This window comes from Lupinus angustifolius, chromosome LG14, assembly GCF_001865875.1.
Source record: "Lupinus angustifolius cultivar Tanjil chromosome LG14, LupAngTanjil_v1.0, whole genome shotgun sequence".
Classification (NCBI taxonomy): Eukaryota; Viridiplantae; Streptophyta; class Magnoliopsida; order Fabales; family Fabaceae; genus Lupinus; species Lupinus angustifolius.
This window is the reverse complement of record NC_032022.1, coordinates 5408956-5431415: the sequence shown is the minus strand read 5'-3', so window position 1 is coordinate 5431415 and position 22460 is coordinate 5408956. Positions and strand designations below refer to the sequence as shown.

The window sequence follows — 22460 nt, the reverse complement described above, 5'->3', positions numbered from 1 at the left end:
AAGAAGTTTGGTTTGTTAATAAAAGGAACCTGAAAGGGAGTAAGTAAATAAAGGTCACCTAACTTTATTATTCTTTTGTTCTTTATTTATTTATTTGTTTATAACAACTAACTATTCATCACTTTTGTACATTAGAATACCATTAAATCGGTGTTGGAATTTATTCCACAAAACCGAGATGGTATTCAAAGGTACTTAATAATTATGTACTAGGGGATTGCTTCGATACCATTGTACCAGCGTTAGAATTTATTCTAACAAAGCCGAGATGAGGCAAAGAAGGAATAACTTATTCACATGCTTATTAAAAGTAAGTTGTAACTGGAATAGTCTTGAAACCATTATATCGGCGTTGGAATTTATTTCAACAAAGCCGAGATGGTGAGCAAAGAATAAAACCGAGTTCACTTACTTAACCAAATAAAGAAAACACACCGAAGAGAATCTTCGCCTTTCAACAAATTGGTGCCATTGCCGAGTACAATTTGTTGAGGGGGAAAACCTCTAAAAAACTCTTTCAACAAACACTCATATTGGAAATGCCCCAACCTATGACATTTGAAACACTCAATAATGGCTCTGTTTAGAGGTTCACACTTCACTAATGATGGACTATGGAGCGCCCCCAACCCAATGGCGGAAGATGGAGATTGATGATATTCGCCAAGGTGGAGATTGTTGTGCAATGACTCATATCTCTGGATAACAGCAATACAAGTTATGGGTTTGGGCTGATGTAAATAGGTTGGGGTAGAGGGCTATATATATTGATGTTATGTAAACCTAATGTAACAAGGAGAAAAATAGTAAAACACTAATCCTTATTCTCTAATAATATATAGTGGTAGTCACTCAACGCTCCCGGGACGTAGGCACAATTGGTCGCACCTCATTACCAATTCTCTTGTGTTATTCTCTTGTCTCTATACTCTTTACCATTTGATTGTTTGCTTGTTCCCAACAAGTACATATAATTTGTTCTCAGGTTAAGTACAACTTATAGACCTGTAGTATTGGCCTATATCAGTGGAAGCTTATTTTAGTTTGGTAACCTATCTTTGTCTCTCCTACTGGTTTACATACCAAAAATATTTTCATGTGCACTAAACTATTATATATATATATTACTCACGTTTTGATTGTGTGGATATTCAGGATAGTATTGGTTTTTGGAATGTCCATGATATTCATAAGAACTATGCCAGACAAGATGTGATATGGAGTTTTTTTATTGATTTACATGCTATATGAACATGAGGTTTTTGAGGGTCTATGAATTACTTAATTAATTTTTGAGATTGATATAAAATTTGGTAGGGGTATGGCTACAACCACTTCTTTATCTTTAAACATGTGATACCAACAAAGATTGAGCACTTAAAATTTATGAAGTAATACTATGAGAAACTTAAGGTAGAATATATTTTAATTGATGCTTTTATTTAGCACATGCTATTATAATCGGTAGGGGCAATAACCAAAAATATATATCTTATATGGTAATAAATAAAGACATGTAATAACCAAAAATTTATTACATACTAGGTTGTTTTATTTTTTGATATGTATTATTTTTGTGTTGTATTCTTTAAAATATTGGTTTTTTGTAGATAATGTTATAAGAAGATAATTTTATATGATTTTTTTGTAGAAATAAGAAGATATGAGAGTAAAATAGGGAATCACAAATTATACCATTGTGGAGTGGTTATTTTGTGTTTTCCCTTTATTAAGTAGTATAGATAATATGTTAAATATAATGTGTTGCGTTGTTGTATTAAGGTGTTGTATGAGAATATTTATCTTATATGATAATAAATATATATCTTATATGGTAATAAATAAAGACATGTAATAACCAAAAATATATATCTTATATGGTAATAAACAGTACCTTAAGGAAGAAAATATAAATCAAATTTGTGTTTTGACACATTATAAACGATAGGAAAATGGGTGTCTGTCAACATGCTAGTTGTAAAAACTACTCTTATGATATCTGGATTCACATTATGTAAAAACTTTCCCATGATAGGGGTTTTTCTTTAGATTTAGTTAACATATATTCTCTATAAGGGACAGTCTTTTTCAAGTCCAGAATTTCACATATAATGTCTATGCTTGCTTTCCTAATAATGAGTTTTTCATATACAAAGCTAAAAGTCAAATTCTTATTTAAGGCAAAATTGTCATACAATACCTTTTTTATACTACCAAAATATCCTTTTTCATAATGTGGGTATAAAATTAATATTTTTCATAGTATATGGCTGACCCTACCGACAAGTGTCAATTCCAAAACTTAAATACTTGACTTTTTATTACGGGATTTAGTAAAATTCTTATTAAGAATTTAGTAAAATCTTACATTACGGGATCAATGTATTGTGAACACCATAGTACACTTGCTACAATGATAGTGTTTGCCTATTATATTGACTTATTGTGACTACCAGTGTTGTAATAATTTTTTTTATAGCTTGTATTAAGTATTAACCCCTCCATTTTTATCAGATAAGACCAAACAAACAAACCAAGAAATCACCAACAATAAAGTAAAATTTTACTTTCATTCTTAACTTTTTTAAGGTGCATTTTACACCACTTATTTAATTTGTCACGTGTCATCATTACTTGAATAATAGAACTGAGATTTTTTTTTTGTTTTTTTTGCATATTAATTTTTGTTACTTTATTTTCACTCTCAATACATATTGATCCATGTACATTCTCAAGATTTTCGATTTTGGCTTTTGATACCTTGAGGTAAGGTTGTTCTATGATCATAGAGATACATATCTAAATTACATGCTAATACAAGCGGTTAAACATAACGGTTAGTGGTTAATGGTGATGATATGTAAGAAAATTCTAACGTAAATTGAAAAATTATTGCGTATCATGTTTATAAGATTTATTCTCATAATTTTCTTCACAACTGAGCAATTCTACAACGTTAATAGTTCTAGGAATTTCTGCTTTTTGTGGTTTGTTTTCTCCAATAATGTTTCAAACATCGAATTCTAGTTCTAGTTTTTTGTTTCAATAGCATTAATGCATATCAATTACATATAAGTATATAACCTACCCCAAATCCATTTCATGGATTTTGTGTTTTGTTTTCACATGAAACTAAGGCATTAATCTAAATCATCATGAATCCTAACCATCTATGCATAAATGGATTGCCAATTTGGAAAACTTTTAATGGCACTTATAAATTATATAGTTTTTTTCCATTGATGTGAAGTCTGCTATGGGTTCATTGAGAGAAAATATAAATCCCATAGTTTTGTTTGTCAATGTAATCTGCATTTACTAGTGCTAATCCTCTAGAATTCCTTGTCCATCTGCTTATATTTGTTTTGTGACATTGATTAGGTTTCTTAAGCTTGGAGGAATATAAATCAGGTTCCTTATTCTCCTAAACAGGCATTCACATTGAATCTAGCTAGCTATGGGAAAGCGAATTCGGGATAAAGAGTCTGCATTGCCTAATGAAAATGCTACTCATCATGCTCATCCGGGCCGAGTTTGGGGGATTCTTCATATTATAAAGTATCATCATTGGCGACATGTCAAGAGAAGGCTGACACAGAAGAGGCATGGTTGTGCTGGAAGAAATGATGCAAGTTATAGTAAGTGTTCATTTTGTTCTATCGATGCCTTACATTTTATTTTTGTTTCTTTTCTTACTTATATTGCCTCTGTATAGACATGTGTATGTTAATAAGTGTTCACTTTCTTACTTATTTTGAGCCTAATTAGCCAATCACACTGCACAAGGAAGGAAATCTGGAAGCACTTGTTTATTCTTACTTTCAAATTAGACATTCTTTTATTGTTGGTGATATGTCACAATTCTTTGTAAAATTTCCACTTCATACACAGATTTTATTTCATTTTTCAGGAGATGGAATTCCAGAGAATGTTGATGATCCGGTTCATGATAATTCGGTACATTATGAGCCAAATACAACATTATCTAATGTAAGCAGTGAATTATATCTGGGTTTTTTTAGTGACTTTTGTGTCAAGCAAGCTACAAGTTTTTTTCTATCTAGAATGTTTTTGGTTATTGTGTTGAATTCTGATATTGACTTTGAATTTCATCTGGAATTTTGGAACTTCACTTCCTTATTTTTGAACATGTTCATAAAGGGACATAGTGAAAGTAGCATCTAATCTAATGTTTTCCCAGGCTGAAGAAAATGTAGAACACTCCACTCAACCGGCAAAAAGTTCTATCAAATCTCGACTAAAGGCGCTTATTCAAGACGAGCTGTCCAAAAAGAAGGGTAGACATAAAAGAAGTTCAACATGTCCTACAAAGTCACAGCTAACGCGTGCCGATTCCATTCATCACTTGGAGGCTGATCCACTTACTGAATTGTTATCAACAGCTGAAAGTCCGGAACCAGTTCTAGAAACCTTTCAAAACCATAGCGCTGCTGACACATTGGAAGTAATGTCACCAGTATTCTCAAAGAAACCAGTTACCAATAATGAGAAATGTGTAGATTGTGGTACCATGTTTTCTAGTGACATTTTGGAGAAAAACATGGATCATAAGCATCACAAGCAATGCACAAATACAAGCAACTTTTTTTCCTCTCCTAATGAAGGTGACCCAGAAGAGAAGTTGATAAATGCAAAGATACTTACAACTGATGTTTCGCCTCATCTTTTCAAGGATTTTCTTGATGCTTTGGATATAATCAACACAAACAAAGACTACCTATTAAATTATATACAGGATCCAGGGTCTCCTTTGCCATTCCACTCTCATAATGAACTGAAATTCAGTGGCAAAAGAAGATCCAATTCTATCTCTTTTCCGGTATTTGCCTCATCATCAGGAAGCAAAGATTCGGAGCATGGCCAAGTCATAAACAAAATGGTCGATGACTGGTTCGACGCGAAAGGGGAGAATAAAAAATCATCCATGTTTGATTTTACTGAAGATTATCACCCACCATCTCAATGCATAAGTACTTCAGGTAAAGTTGATCAATACCTCAATCCTGGTTTTGCTACATCTGTTTCATCCCAAGATCCCAACCATGTGAAAACAAATCATTTCAAGGATCTTAGACACAAGCTAAAGCGTTTAATTGAAGAAAACAAAAACGAAAAGTATCGCATTACCATGGATGCAGTACTTGACAAGATTCCTCGCGGAAGTAATCTCTCAAAAAATGTAAAGAAGTTGTTCCATGACAAATTCAAAGACCCTACAACTAATGGTGAAGGAAAAGAGAGTGCCAGAAGTGGTTTCCGAAGAAGTCTCTCTTCTAATTCGTTCAATAAGCGTCAACTATCAATGAGGACTTCATCTCTGAAGGAATCATCTAGAATATATTCACAGCTGTATGAGACTTGTTTCAACACTGATATTAAGTACCCTAAGCCTGAGAAGTTAAAGTTGAAAGCAGAAGATAAAAATTCAATATTGAAGACCCCAAAATCCTTTAAAAGGTTTCTTTCATTACCGAATCTAAAATCATATTTCCATCAGAGTGAGGAACATTCTGTTCCTTCATCTCCCCAAAGTTCAAATAAGCAATTTTGTGAGAAAATCAGAAGCACAAGTTTTAATGATGAGAAGAGGAGTATTGAAATTGGTGATGATTTAAAGAGTCATGTTCTGCCAACTACCTTTGCTGATAACATAATTCTAGAAAGCATCTTGAATGCTGATCAAAAGAACCTTCTTGTAAGGAGTGCTTCAAGAGTAGGACTAGATGCTGCTATTAATGAAGGAAAGGATGATATGACCGTAGCGATTGATGCCGTCAGGAACTTGAGAGATAGTGATGCTGCTCCTAGCTCTGGACAGGATACTGGACCTGCAACAGAATCTAGTGCTATCCAAGTAGATGCAAATTCAGTCATCTCTTCTGTTGCTTGCTTCCTCGATGCTATGTTCGAGATTGATAAGTTAAACGCAACGGAAGGTATATTTGGTCCTTTTATACTTGTACATTGCAATATACCATCCCTAATATAAGTATATTTCTGTCATTGTGTGAAGACAGGCATGTCCAATGTTTAAATGCATAAATGAATTGAGGTATATAAAGGATGGTGTGGTTTTCATATTCAAAGTTGAAATGTTTCACCATAAATATGACCATAGAAGTGTTAAAAAGTTAAATTATGACCACTTAATAACTCATAACTTGAGCTTGAGTGGAATTTTATTTTCTAATGACTGAAATCTTATCTACTACTTTTTTGGAATCTGTATCTACCTTTATGGAGGTAGTCATGTACTTGTAGCCTAATTAATATGTTGGAACACTGAAATTCTTAAAGTCTGCAACAAGAAATATAGCTTAAACAGAATGTTTGTGTTTGATCTGTTTAGTTTACTTTCTATTGCACATTTCTTTTAACAAGATTGCATGTATAAATATCTTTTATAAACTTACAACCTGAAGGTATTAAATGGCCAGTCTAGTTGATTCTCCTAACATTTATTAACTTATTGTCTGAGTTGGCTTGTCTAATGCTAACAGTTCGACTGATAACAGAATCGGAATTACAGCCGGGGCCAGCTGATGAAATGGATGGTGATGTGGCTGAGCAACAAGAGCCTGAAGTGGACCACACTGAGGTGGCTGAGAATGAAGATAGTTTTATGAAATTTGGAAATCTAAGCAAGTCCTTCAACTATGAAATTCCATATATTGAAGTGGAAGAAAGTCATAAGGCTGCATATAATTATGTGAAAAAGGTTTTAGAGCTCTCTGGGTTCAATGCCAATGAATCAAATGGGATATGGTATTCTAATAACCAACTAGTTGACCCTTCAATATATGAAGAATTAGAAGGGTGCTTGCTTCTTGATCCTGATTGTTCTGGTAATTGTGATGAAGATGGACAATGTAATCATATGCTTTTGTTTGATATAATCAATGAGGGATTATTAGAGATTTTTGGAAAATCATATAGCTATTATCCAAGACCCTTATCTTCTCTATCACATGTTCATCCATTGCCAATAGGGGACAATGTTCTGCATAAAGTTTGGACGCTTATTAGATGGTATCTGAATTCACCATCGTCTGAGGTTTATGCATCATTGGATTACTATGTGAGCAGAGATCTAGCAAAAAATGATGGGTGGATGAATCTTCAGTTTGATTCTGAATTTGTGGGGCTTGAGTTAGATGACTTTATTTTTGATGATCTTTTGGATGAAATTATCTTTACTTTGACATAAGTATTGCTTGGTAATTTCTGTATTCCTTCATACTCTAGTACTATCTCATACCATGGTTAAATTTTTAATGTAGTTTCCCCTTTCCAAAAGGAGGAATTCAAAGAAATATATATATGTACATATGATATGCATTTTGAACAGCTCCATATTTAGTTTGATCTTGCAATAAGCCATATGAAATTTCGGGCATGTTTGATTGTGTTTGATGTTTTTTCGGAAAATGTATTATGAAGTAGTTTACTAAGAATTGTTTTCCAGAAGAAAAAAAAACATTGGTAATCCTATACCACAAGTGTTCTTTGGTCTTGAGAATGGGGATCTGGATGGATGGTGGTGAGGAATCTTCAAGTATCGCCTGAAAATCCTTGAGTGCTTCAGGGGAGGTATGTTAAACTGACACAGATTAAGAAGAAGAAAAAGATAGGAATTCAAAGAATACCTCGAGGATCAAGAAACTCTAGATCCCTGTTTTATTGAATATCGTAGAAATTATTACAATGGAGAAGAAGATAGATTCTAGGAGGAATTACAATGGTTGATTTCCCAGAAATCAGTTACCCAACCAATACTTTCCCAAAAAGTATCTTTAACTACTTCCTAGTTTTCTATTTATAGATTTCTTAACTAACTTCTTTTAGGAAGTTAGTTATTTTCGGTTATGCCTTGCTGGCGCCTTACGTACACCTTAGTGATTGTAGGGTTGAAGCTTCAAAAACACCCATTCTCCTACCTCAAATTCTACCTTCCTTCTATGCTTATCAGCTTGAACCCTCATTATGTCTTGAGCCTTCAACAAATTCTGTTGTAACTCTTGCAACACCACATCTCTATCTTGAAGTAATTGATTCACTGCCTCTACCTTAGAAGTGAAGGTACATCCTTTGATCAAGGTAGGAAGATCTCTCCCATATAGAGCTTTAAATGGAGTCATGCCAGCTGACCCATTATAGGTAGTATTAAACCAAAACTCTGCCCAAGGAAGCCATTCTACCCATTGCTTGGGTTTAGGTCCTTCAAAACACCTTAGATAGGTTTCTAAGCTTCTATTCACCACCTCACTTTGCCCATCAGTCTATGGGTGGTAGGCAGTGCTATACTTCAATTTAGTTCCTGCTAATTTGAACAATTCTTGCCAGAATTGACTGAGGAAGATTTGGTCTCTGTCAGAAATGATGGTTGCTGGAAAACCATGTAACCTAACCACCTCCTTTACAAACATAGCTGCCACATCTCTAGTTAGCATTGAAAGGGTGGCCCAAAGGATGGAAATGAGCATATTATGTGAGTCTATCTACTACAACAAATATGGTATCCTTTCCCTTAGCTTTAGGTAAGCCAGATATGAAATCCATGGAAATATCTCGCCACACTTGAGTAGGAATTGGCAAAGGTTGCAACAAACCACTAGGGGCCAAGGCGGAGTATTTCTGCCTTTGGCAAACATCACAAGTTTCCACATAATGCTTCACATAGCTCCTCATACCCTCCCAATAGAAGAAACTAGAGACCCTATTGAATGTTCTAAAGAAACCAGAGTGTCCCCCAACCACACTATCATGACATTCAGCTAGGATTAAGGGAAGTTTATTGGAATTCTTGGGTAGTACTAACCCTCCTTTATACAACGACCTTCCTGCCTGAAACTGGAATCCAGGATGTGAATTAGGCTCACAAACTAGATCTTGTATCACCTTTTGCCGTTTAGGTTCTTGTTGCAGTTCTTGAAACCAATCCTCTGCATCCTCTAGGTTGATGATAGACACAGCAACATACATAGTCTTCCTAGAAAGGGCATCTGCAACTGTATTTTCCCTCTCAGGCTTGAATTGAATTTCAAAATCTAATCCAATAAGCTTGACTGCCCACCTAAACTGCTCTTCACTGAAAAGTCTATGTTCTGTGAGAAATTTGAGGCTTCTCTGATCTGTTCTAAGAATAAAATGCCTCCCCGTCAAATAGTGCTTCCATTTCTGGATTGCTTGCACAACTGCCATGAGCTCTCTTTCATAGACTGACTTCATTTGTGCTCCAAAAAGCCAAAGGCCTTCCCTTCTGCATCAACACTGCCCCCAAACCTTTACTAGAAGCATTTGTTTCAATCACGAAAGTCTTAGAGAAATCAGGGACTGCCAAGAAGGGTAAGTTGATCATAGCAGTTTTCAACCCCTGTAAAGCTATGGATGCCTCCTCTCCCCATACAAAATTATCCTTCTTCAACAAGTTAGTCAAGGGCTTGGCTATCTTACCATACCCTTGTACAAACTTTCTATAGTACCCTGTGAGACCTAAGAACCCCCTTAGACCCTTCAAGTCCTTAGGAATTGGCCAAGTCTTCATAGTAGCAACCTTGGCTTGATCTGTTGCCACTCTAGATATGATATGCCCAAGATATTCCAAACTAGGCCTAGCAAAGCAACACTTCTTTTTATTAATTTTCAAGGAATTTGAGCTTAATACCTCCAACACATGCCTCAAATGTTCCTGATGGGTAGCCTCCCCCTTGCTATAGATCAAGATGTCATCAAAAAATACCAAAGCAAATTGTCTCAAGAAGGGCCTCAAGACCTCATTCATCAAAGCCTGAAATGTAGAGGGGACATTTGTTAATCCAAAGGGCATCACAACAAATTCATAATGCCCCTCATGGGTCCTAAAGGCAGTCTTCTCAATATCATTCCCCTTCATCCTAATCTAGTGATATCCTGACTTTAAGTCTAGTTTGGTAAATACATTAGCCCCTCCAATCTCATCTAGCAGTTTTTCTATTATAGGGATGGGAAATTTGTTAGGAATGGTGATTCTGTTCAAGGCCTTGTAGTCCACACAAAATCTCCAACCTCCATCCTTCTTCTTGACCAATATATTTGGACTAGAATAGGGACTAATACTATGCCTTATTACCCCTGATTCCAACATCTCTCCTACTAACCTCTCTATTTCTGTTTTCTGATAATGAGGGTATTTATATGGCCTTAAGTTTGGAATTGTAGCCCCTTCTATCAAATGTATTGCATGATCACACCTCCTAGTAGGGGGTAGCTCTTTAGGATCCACAAACAACTCTTCAAATTCTGCCAGTAAGTTGAGAATAGGCCCTAAAGGAGTGGGGGGTTTTTCTTCACTTTGAACAGATTCACATTGTATTAACAAACCTTCCCCTCTTCCTTCAGAATCTGCATCAGTGCTCCAAATGGAAGCTCTGTTCGAGCCAAAGCTGGATTCCCAGAGATTTTGATCCATTCATTCCCCCTCTTCATAATGAGCTCTAACCTTCCAAAATCAGCTTTGACTTCCCCTAATTGAGCCAACCAATCCAATCCTAACACCATGTCCACCCCCTTGAGATTAAAGAGATAGAAATCTTGTACCTCATTAAGTTGTTGTAGTTGGAACTTCAAATGCTCACACTTCCCCTTACATCTCACCCTATGGCCATCACCTACCTCCACCCAATAAGCAGGGGTATCCACTACCTTTAATTGCAACTTCTTCACCATTTCTGCAGCAATAAAATTGTGAGAAGCTCCACAATCTATTAAGATGATCACTGACCTTTCATCCACCCATCCTTCCACCTTCCAAGATCTAGTAGTTGTAAAACATGTCATGGAACACAATGATAAATGCAGAGATTTAAAAGTCTGCAACTGCTCATCCCCTTCTTCATTGCCCTCCTCCTCCTCATCTGCTTCTACTAATATCATTCGAAGTTGCTTATTTCTACATTTGTGTTCCCTATTGTAGGGTTCATCACAACGAAAGCACAACCCCTTTTCACTTTTCTCCCTTATTTCTGCATTAGTCAAGTGCTTGAATTCTCCTTAACTTGTTCTTCACACTCTCCTCAGAATGAGTTGGTCCAAGACTTCTCATCGAATTGCTACAAGTAGAATTTTCCCACCTCCTATCCGTATTGGGCTTGGACTCCACAGTAACAGTCTTTGTATAAGAGTTGCTTCTGGACCCTCCAGATCCTCTTGGAATGTAAGCAGGATGAATTTTTTTCGTTATCAGCATATTTTTCTGCTCAATTAATAAGACCTTTTGTATCATGTCTGTTAAAGATTGCAACTCATATAGCTTCATTTTGCTTGTAATTCTTCCTTCAAACCATTTAAGAAAATGCCCCTAACACACTCCTGGTCTATGGACCTCAAAGCTCCGACATAATTTTCAAAATCTTTTACATACTCCTCGACGGATCCTGTCTGTTTAAGAGCCAATAACTGCTCAAAAGGGTTCTGAACCATGGAAGGTTGGAACCTACGCACCACTGCTATCTTGAATCCATCCCAAGTAGGGCTTGGATAACACTTCTCCCACTAATGGAACCAGCTCAAAGCCTTACCTTCCAATGCCATGACTGTAGCTTGCATCTTCTCTTCCTTCGTTACTTCCTTAAGAACGAAATAATGTTCTAAGCGATGTGTCCATCCAAACACGTCTTCTCCGGCGAAAATTGGAATTTCCAATCTAGGCCACTTTTCTCTGCGCAATGTTTCTTCACTTAAGGGATCAATATGTGAGAGATATGGAGAGTATGATAGTGTAATATCAAGAAATATGCGTAAGAGAGAGAAAGAATAATAAGAATGTGACAGTGTGTAAGTAAACTTCCTTAAGGGGGAAATCCCCTATTTATAGTGGAGAGATAAAAAGAATATTCTTTTGTAGATATTGTTGGCCTGACCGACCAAATGGCTAGTCGGATCTGCTCCAGACAAACAAAGGTTGTTTTCCCCATGTTAGGTTGCTTTGGCAGGTCCATACTCTATGAAAATTTGACTTATGCTTGTATTAGTTTGTATGGTCACGACATAGGTCTATTATATCTGCTACTGAAAGGTAAAGTAGCGTGTAGGTAGCATGTGGTAGGTGGTAGAGGTATGTGTCATTCACGCACCATGACAATAAGATGTCAGAGATGGTCTTTGTACCATTTTGTCATTTCTGCCGAATCAACAACTTGTTTGCTTAGACTTTTTAGTTGCCCCGCCAGGGCCTACGGTGTTCGGATCGTGCTTGTTTCGCCCGGTCATGGGTCGATAGTTCTCACTTGCGTCTAGTTGTGACCTGTAGTTTAGAACTGGGATGAAATAGTTGCCTCAAGTCTAGCAGTATGGCCGGTAAGCCAGGCATGCTAGTAGACTTCATCGGTGGCCATGTTTAGAAGACCCCCAGGTATGCAACTAAGTGCGGGAAACAATCTTTATTCGATTTTGAATTTGTTGTTTGGGCTTTCGTCTATCTTATTGGGTATTCGTCGCTTGGATCTTTAAATGCGGTGGCGCCTCGACACGTGGTTGGTCAGGGAAGCCTTGGGCTTTATACTGCTTCTACAATGACGACATCTCATGAGGCATGATCTGTTCCCATTTTTCGACTCCTGTATTAAACGAACCATCTTGTCCCTTACGCATAATAAATGAATTGTCTTGATCCTTGCGACACCATTACATTGCACTTAAATGTTGTTTATTAAATGGTGTGGATGGGCCTAGCCCTGACTTCTAGTATATCTGATGCTTCGACTTTCGTGCCTATCGTTAAATCACCTTGTCTTTATTTTATTTAAACATTTATGATGACTGTAATAGTATGAGCTTGAGTGGGTCGTTCAGGCACCATGACAATAAGATGTCATAGATGGTCTTTGTACAATTTTGTCATTTCTGCCCAGTTAACAATTGGTTACGTTTAGACTTTTTAGTTGCCCTACCAGGTCCTACGGTGTTCAGGTCGTGCTTGTTTCGCCCGGTCTTGGGTCGGTAGTTGTCACATGCGTCTGGTTGTGATGTGTAGTTTAGAACTGGGATGAAATAGTTGCCTCAAGTCTAGCGGTATAGCCGATAAGTTAAGCATGCTAGTAGACTTCATCAGTGGCCAGGTTTAGAAGACCCCCTAGGTATGCAACTAAGTGTGGGAAACAATCTGTATTCGATTTTGAATTTGTTGTTTGGGCTTTCGACTATCTTATTGGGTATTCGTCGCTTGGATCTTTAAATGCGGTGGCTCCTCGACATGTGGTTAGTTAGGGAAGCATTGGGCTTTGTACTGCTTCTACAATGATGATGTTTCATGAGGCATGATTTGTTCCCATTTTTCGGCACCTGTATTAAACGTGCCATCTTATCCCTTACGTGTAATTAATAAATTGTCTTGATCCTTGAGACACCATTGCATTACACTTAAATGTTGTTTATTAAATGGTGTGGATAGGCCTGGCCCCGGCTTCTAGCATATCTGATGCTTCAATTTTCGTGCCTAGTGTTAAATCACATTGTCTTTATTTTATTTCGACAGTTATGATCACTCTAATAGTGTGAGCTTGAGTGGGTCTTCCAGGCACCATGACAATAAGATGTCAGAGATGGTGTTTGAACCATTTTGTCGTTTCTGCCCAGTCAACAACTGGTTTGCTTAGACTTTTTAGTTGCCCCACCAGGTACTAGGTGTTTGGGTCGTTCTTGTTTCGCTCGGTCTTGGGTCGGTAGTTGTCATATGTGTCTGGTTGTGATGTGTAGTTTAGAACTAGGATGTGCCTCAATTCTAGCGGTATGGCCGGTAAGTCAAGCATGCTAGTAGACTTCATCAGTTGCCAGGTTTAGAAGACTCCCTAGGTATGCAACTAAGTGCAGGAAACAATCTCTATTCGATTTTGAATTTGTTGTTTGGGATTTCGTCTATCTTATTGGGTATTCTCCGCTTGGATCTTTAAATGTGGTGGCAACTCGACACGTGGTTGGTCAGGGAAACCTTGGGCTTTGTACTACATCTGCAATGATGACGTCTCATGTGGCATGATATGTTCCCATTTTTCGACTCCTGTATTAAACCGGCCATCTTGTCCCTTACAGGTAATAAATGAATTGTCTTGATCCTTGCGACACCATTGCATTGCACTTAAATGTTGTTTATTAAATGGTGGGATGGACCTAGCCCTGACTTCTAGCATATCTGATGCTTCAGCTTTCGTGCCTATCGTTAAATCACTTTGTCTTTATTTTATTTAAACATTTATGATGACTGTAATAGTGTGAGCTTGAGTGGGTCGTTCCATATCATTCTTCTGTAAATAGTATAGGGAATGGTATTTGATTTCTTTACTCACAATTCTTGCTTCTTTTTTGTTTGATTGTTTTGCTTCTTGGATTACAAGCATTTGTTCCATTAGTGTTCTTTGTAGAGAGTCTTTCTTCATCTAAGTACTCGGGTAACTTCTTCTCTTTGTCCTTTGTTTTTTATTTTTCATTGTTTTGGTGCAATATTTGTATGGTTTCGCATGCTAGAGTAGCATTAGAGTTGTGTGATCTTTCTGTTACTCTTGTTGTTAGCAATGTAGTTCTTCATGGAGGGTAGTTGTCTCTAGTCAGTGGTCGTGAGTTACCATTAATGGATAACTCTTATGATGGAAAGTTTGAGATGACTCATAACTTTGCCTCCCGGGCTGACCGCTATAGGATCCCGGCTGGTCATGAGGGAGATGATTCTTATTATTGTTGGTTTGATGGTGAGGTGTTGGGGATAAAGATTTCTTTCTCTTTTGTGGAGCGCTCAAAGGTTGAGTTGATTTGTAGGTTGCATGACCGTTTCCCATTTTGTGCTCCTAGAAAGGACGATAGGGTCTACTTCGATCTTTAGGTAAAGAGGGGAGATCGCTTCACGTCTTATATGTAGGAGTTCTATTCGTGGGAATTCAAACTCCACCTTCCCTTGGACAAGTGGTGCACCTTGGTCCTCCACCATCTTCAAGTGGTTAATTCTGAGCTTCATCTGAGTGTGTGGGGGGTTTGTTTGGGCTTTTGACCTCTTTTGTCAAGAAATGAGATTCCCTAACTCCCTTAGGGTCTAATTTTTATGTTTCAAGTGACCTGCAACACAAATATGGATTAGGAGCAATGAGGTCGTCGTGGATGGACATGCCTTCGACCTAGGAGTGGCATGACAATGTTTATTACTTCTAAATTGGACTCCATGCATGGATTGGAAGAGGGCCTTATATCGTGTCCATCTTCGGAAGGACAATATGACTTGGGTGTACCGTCCAATAGGGAAGAAGTGGTTTCCTTTCCACTAGTTCTGGGATCACCACCTAGGAAGTTATGAACAATATTGCTTTGAATAGAGCATCTTTATTGTTCATGATCATATAACTGCCTCAGAAGTGAAGAGGTTGCTTAAGGTGGGTGTCTAGTTATCCTACTCCTCCTTGGTCAAGGGGGATAACACCTTCAGGCTCACCATTGGTAGGTTCTCTGAATTCTTTTATTTATTTTGTATGTTTTGTCCTCTCATCTTAACCTGCTAACATCATTTGTGTTTTTCAAGTTAAATGGTGGATCGCATGGAGGTTCAGAAGTCCTCGCGAGGAACCATCCAGAACGTGGATGTTGTTGAGGCTGCCTAATCCTACTATCTCTCATTCTGAGAAGCGCAAGTGCAAAAGGTCACCTCCTTCGTCTTCCAAGGCATGTGGTTCTTCTTCTGGGGGTGTACGTCTTTTCCTCCTGCTCGTGAAGCTCCTGCTCTTTCTTATGCTCCTCAAGTGACTCCTCCTCGGCTCCTCCTCGCCTCTTCCTGCCCCCGACAACTGTCAAGGGAAAGTATGTCTGCTTTCCTAAAAAGTTATCTGATGACTTCTCGATTCACCAGGATATTGTATAGTTGTTACTATCCCTTGAAGACAATGATGCCTTTGACCGGGTGCCTCTTACATGCTTTGTTCAAATATTTGAAGTATCGGTAGGTAGGTGGTGCCTCTATGATGTGGGGTCATATGAGGGGGGCTCTAGAGGAGACCAGTCACAAGCTGGAGAGTCAGGCTCTGGCTACCGAGGAGCATATATATGTTATTACCAGTTAGTACGAGGTGGCTCGTTAGGAGGCGATGGACATTGCCATTGAGCTACTCCAGATCCTACATGACTTGGGCTTGGCCACTGCTCAGGTTGGAGTGTTGGCAGAAAATAAGTCTTGGCTCAACAACATTGTTCTTGAAGCCAAATGAAGGGCTATTGTGGCGGAAGAGCGCCTGTTGTATAGCCGGGATGAGGCTTCCCATCTCAAGGTGGTGTTTGATGAGGCTCGAGCTCAAATGGAGGCTTTGATGATGGATGACAAGCTCCAAGCTTTCGTTGGGAATGTTACCTTTCATAATTTTGAAATCGCCAAGGAGCAGATTCGCTTGATCCCTTCAAATGATGATTTGTCCTAGATGTCCGTTGGCAGAGTCATGGATGAGAGACAACTATTCTTCGAGAAAGTGAATGAGAGAAGCATCGAGGTGCCATTCACGGGTAATGGTATCTAATGCCTGGTCCCCATGATTATGTCTCTACTGTTTCTACTCAAAATATATGTCAACACTGAGTATAGGGATAATCATAGGGAAGCTGTTTATCATGGTCATATCCAACCGCAGCTGGATGATAGATACCAGGTAGGCTGACCGTGATTTACACCATTATGATGTTGTAATCAATCCCGAAGTTGATTTCTTCAATAGTGGTGTTGGGTAGGTTGGTCGTGGTTTCCATGATTATGATGTTGCAATCAATCCTAATATTTATTTCTTCATCTATAGTGTCGGGCAGGCTTCTAGAGACAATTTAATTGGTGTGACATCATGTAATAATATTCTCCTAATTAGGGTTTGTACATTTTGTACTTTTTCCTTTTAGCAAGTTATAAGGTTTATAGTTGTTCAACTTAGAAAAACTTGTAATAGTTTCTTCTTGTTAAATCTTGTAAGATTTATAATAGCTCATTTTTTTTAAGTTTGTGAGACTTGTAATGGCTCCTTCCGATTAATAAAATTGTATTTCTTCTATTCTTGTCTCTTTTCATTTCTTGTTTTCTCAATTTTTTATTGAATTTCACTGTTCGACTTTTGGCTCAATTATTTTGTTGAACTTTGAAACTCTGAGTGTTATATCTAGTCTTCCAAGTGGGTTTACCTCGTCAAGTAGTTGGTTTTGCCTAATTTTGTTTTTGGATTTGGCAAGCTTCTTTGAGAATGGAGGGTCTGCGAAGGGGAACAAGGCTCACACGCAAGGCAAATTGTAAATCACCGACCAAGAGGAACATTGTTCATACACTTGGGATATTCTATTGGTGAAAACTTGTTGGTCAAGGGGGCATGGCTCAGGCGCAAGGCGGGTTGTAAATCGTCAGTCGACACTTGGGCGATTTTGCTGATGAAGATGGACATGGGAGCATGACTCACGGGCAAGGAGAAGTTGTGATCATTAGCCAAGGGAAATGTGGTTCACACCTTGGGGGATTTTGCTTATGGTGACCTCTCAGCCAAAGGGAGTGTGACTCAATTATAAGGTGTGTTATAATCGTCGGCTAAGCGGAACATGGTTCACACCTTAGGGGATTTTGATGATGGAGATCGGTCAGCCAAGGGGAGCATGGCTCATGCACAAGGCAGGTTTTAATCGCCAACCAAGGGGAACATGGTTCATGCCTTGGGATTTTGTAGACCTGTTTGAGTACATAAAGGGGATCCAAGAGATGAATAATACCCCGTCTTTATTAATGTCTTTCTTGTTTACAATTGGTTTACCCGACCTCATAAGGGGGGTGACAATCTACTTTTAATAATAAAAAACCTTGGAGGTTTGATGTGTTCCATATTAGTGGGATTTCATCCCCGACTATGTTCTCTAACTTGTATGTCACAATACCAACCTTGTCTGCCATCTAGTAAGTTCCTTCCTAGTTTGGTGCTAAGTTTTCTTTGCTCTTCCCAATGTCTACCCTTCTAAGTACTAATTGTCCAGGTGTGAAGCTTCTCGGTATGATCGTAGAATTCTATTTTTCTATTGTCCGTCTATTTTCGGCTGCTTCTCTGATCTGTGCATTCTCTTGTTTCTTCGATCCAGTCTAGGTTATGTCGCATTAGAGTCAGGTTAGCTTCTTCTTTAAACTGTATCTTTCTCCAAGTTGGCTAACCAATTTCTACTAGGATTATAACTTCTACCCCATAGGTGAGATTGAAGGGGTATTCCCCGGTTGTGGAGTTGGAGTGGTGCAGTAGGCCCGTAACACATTGTGTAGTTGGTATGGTCATGATCCTTTTGCCTCGTCTAATATGTGCTTGATTACCCTTAAGATTACTTTGTTTCCTGCCTCGGCCTGACTGTTTCTCTAGGGTTGTTCAACCAAAATTAAATGTTACTTGAAGTTGAGGTTGGTGAGCAACTCTTGGAATTTGTGGTCAGATAATTGGGTGCCATTATCTGTGACTACCGCTGTTGGGATACCAAACCGAGTAATTACCCTCCTCCATGTGAACTTTTGGATATTAGCGAAGGTGACGGTGGAGAGTGCTTCCGCCTCTATACACTTGGTGAAGTAGTCGATGGCCACCACTAGAAACTTTAGTTGCCCTATAGCCTAGGGTACGTCCCAAAATGTCCATCCCCCATTTGGAAAAAGAACACGAGGCCGTTGGAGTAATTAATTTTTCTGGCGGCGCCTTGTGGAAATTAGCAAAGAGTTCGTACTTGATGCATCGTCGTATTAAATCAGAGACATCCTTCTCCATGGCCCTAAAGTAACTCGCCCGCAGAACCTTCTTGGCCAATAAGGCTACCCCGAGGTGGTGCCCGTAGCTACCTTCGTGGACTTCCGTCAGGACATATTCAGCATGTTCCAAGCCAATGCAGCTAAGGAGAGTTGTTGACAATCCCCTACAATATAATGATCCCTATACTAAGGTGTACCATGAGCTGATGCAGATGAAATGTTATCGTTCTTTCTTGTCAACTGGTAGTTCCCCATTTTGTAGATATCTAATGATAGGACCGGTCGAGTCATTAGGGATCGACATTTGCTCGATCACCATTAGGCTTGGCTTGAGAATAGTCTATTGAATGACCAAACGATTATTGTCGAGCTCTTCGTGCTGGCCACCTTCGGTAGTAGAGATTGTAAAATGGGCCACTAGGCCCTTTTTGCCGATGCCCACAAATGTCTGCAAAAATTTAAGCAGGTACAAGCATGCCCGCATTGTCATAACAAACAAAATCCAATTCCCTTCCCATTATAAAACATGCTAACAGGCACGCGAGTAGCTGGCAGACATTGTTCAATAGTTAAAAAAACCATATAATAAAATATATAAAAAATCAAATAAAGTAGTTGAGCATAAAAAATTAACAAAAACTTTGATATTTTAAATGAAGTTGAACAAATCAGAATACATTATAATTTTTTGAGGCATTGAAAATCACATTACATCACGATTTATTTGAAATTTTATAATTTTTGCTTAGATTATGCCTGCAGGTCGCCTACATTGCCCAATAGAAATGCACGTGGGCTTGGTGGGAAAACAGGCAAGGCAAAATGGGCCAATGGGTGAAATTTATATGCCTTGTTTGCAAAAACATGGGGGCTATACGGGCATGCCTGTGGGCGTTGCCCTTTTTGCAATCTATATTCGACAAGATGTTAGCCCGAGTATTCTATTCTATGGGGATGTGTTGTATGGTTGCTTCTTCGAACTTCAACATTAGTTCCTTCACCTTGGCTAAGTACTTGTCCAACAATGGCTCCTTTGATTTATAGGTTCCTGCTATATAGGACAATGCTAGCTGAGAACTGCTAGAAATTGCTACCTTTTCTGCTCCAACCTCTCTATCCAACTGTAATCCAGCAATGTCAGCTTCATACTCGTCCTGGTTTTTGTAGATTAGGAAGCTGAAATTCAGGGGGTATTCAATCGTCATCTCTCGTTCAATGTCTAATAATACACTCGCTTTGCTGCCCTCCGGGTTCGATGATCTATCAATGTGGATAGTCCAACCTTCTTCATGGCCCTCTGGTTGCACTATTAGCTCGACGATAAAATCTAAGATGATTTGAATTTCAATTGTTGCTCGCGTCTCATATCTGATATCGAATTGAGATAGTTTGATAGACCAAGTAATCATTCGACCACCTAATTCTGGCTTGCGCAAGATTTGCTTGATTGGCTAGCTGGTTGGTCTTGACCATCATCTGGTGAGATTGGAAGCATTGTCTAAGCCTCCGTATGGCAACTAGGAGGGCATAGGCTACTTTCTCCAACTTTTGGTATCTGAGATTTCAACCTTGTAGTGCCTTTCTAGTAAAGTATATTGGGAATTGTTCATCATTGGTCTCTCAGATCAATGATGCAGCCAACGCTTCTTCCATTACCGTTAGGTAAAAATATAGAACCTCATTAGTGCAAACTTGGTTAGGATGGGTGGGGAAGCTAGGAACTTCTTGAACATCCCAAAGGCCTTCTCATAATCTTCTGACCATTCATACTTCTTGTCCTTCTTCAGTAGCTGGAACAAGAGGAGGGAATGCTTGGCAGCAGATGGGAGGAACCTGGATAGTGCGACTAAGTGGTCGTTAAGCTACTGAACCTCTTTCACCATGCGAGGGCTCCTCATATTTATGACAACTTGATATTTGGCAGAATTGGTTTCGATCCCTCGATTCGTTAGAATAAAACTGAGAACTTTCCTATTTATACTCTAAAGGTACACTTTTCAGGACTGGGCTTTATGTTGTACTTCCTTAGTTGCTGGAAAATGTCCTTCACTATAGCTTCATGGTCTTCATGGGGCAAGCTTTTCCATATCATGTCCATGTAGGCTTCCAGGTGCTGGTCGATCTGCCCTTCGAACACCATGTTCATCATTCTCTAGTATGCGACCCCTCCATTCTTTAAACTAAAAGGCATCACAATGTAAGAGTAGGTCACCCGGTCGGTGATGAATGTTGTCTTATCTTAGTCTAGGGGACACATGAGGATCTGATTGTATCCGGAGTAAACATCCATAAATAACGGGTATTGATACCCGTACGAGTTATCCACCAAGTGGTCAATGTTGAGGAGTGGGTAACGATCCTTCAGGTAGACTTTGTTGAGATCGGTGTAATCCACACACATCTTCCACTTACTAGATGGTTTATTGACCAATACCTCGATTTCTAGTCACATTGTGTAAGTGATTTCTCTGATGAACCCAGCCTAAAAAATTCCATTGTTTTTTCTTCGACTGTCTTTTTATGCTTGGCTCCCATCTTTCGTCTCTTTTGGGCAACTGATTTTGCACATGGTTGGGTAGTCAGACGATGGCACATGATTGATGGGTCGATTCATGGCATGTCTGAGGTAGTCCATGCAAATATGTCTTTGTTGCACATCGTTGGGTGTAGACCCTGAAGTCTGTGGAAAGGAACTTCATGCAGAGGTGTAGGACTGTAACCACAAATTCATATGCATTGAGATTCAGTTGGCCAATGATGGTGTTGTAGGGCGATGGACAATCAACAACCAAAAACTTGGTTTTGATCGTCTACGAGAGGGGTTAATCCCCGATGGTCAAGTATAACTCGACATCGCCTCTTGGAATGACACTCTTCCTTGTGAAGTTGATTAGTTGGCCTTCGTATGGATGCAAATCTGTGTTTCCAAGGCTCATCAAGTTGAACAACCCCTGAATTATAATGGCGGTTGAGCTACCTTGGTCGACTAGGAATCTTCCAACCTTGTTGTTTGGATTTGCCGTAATGACTAGGGGGTCGTTGTGCCCACGAATAACTCGAACATTGTTGTGATCATCGATTGAGATTGGAGGGACTTGTCTGTTGCTTGTTGGTGAATGGTTGCTCGGTCTGGCCCCTATGTGCATGATTTTTCGAAGGTGCCTTTTCTAATCAAATCGAGATGTGTCACCCATTGTGAAACAACTAGAGAAGGTGTTGACATCTTGTCGGACATTTGTTGTGAGTGAGAGTTGTTTTCTTGGTTTTTGGTGGTAACTATGGTGTTAGTAAGCCACAAACTGTGCCAATGTTCTTTGGTCTTGAGAATGAGGGCCTGGATGGATGGAATCTGATGAGGAATCTTCTAGTATCATTTGAGTGGTGTTTGAGTGTGTTAGGGGATGTACCTAAAAAGGTTCTCCAACGATCAAGTCAGTATGTGAGAGATATGGAGAATATGAGAGAGTAATATCTAGAGATATGTGTAAGAAAGAGAGAGAATAATAAAAAAGTGAGAGTGTGTAAGTAAACTTCCTTAAGGGGGAATCTCATATATATTGGAGATGTGAGGGGAATATTCCTATGTAGATGATGTTAGCCTGACCGACCAAATGGCTTATAGGATCTGCTCCAGACAGACAAAGGTTGCTTTCCCTTGCCAGACGACTTTGAGAGGTCTGTACTCTATGGATAATTG

General features: G+C 38.8%; 1 protein-coding gene across 1 annotated transcript; it reads left to right on the top strand.

Moving 5' to 3' along the window:
* On the top strand, positions 2682-7399 carry LOC109326185. Its single transcript, XM_019558872.1, has 5 exons — positions 2682-2766; positions 3382-3638; positions 3911-3990; positions 4202-5957; positions 6537-7399. The coding sequence occupies exons 2-5, from the start codon at positions 3458-3460 to the stop codon at positions 7226-7228; spliced, it is 2709 nt and encodes a 902-aa protein (XP_019414417.1). The 5' UTR covers positions 2682-2766; positions 3382-3457; the 3' UTR covers positions 7229-7399.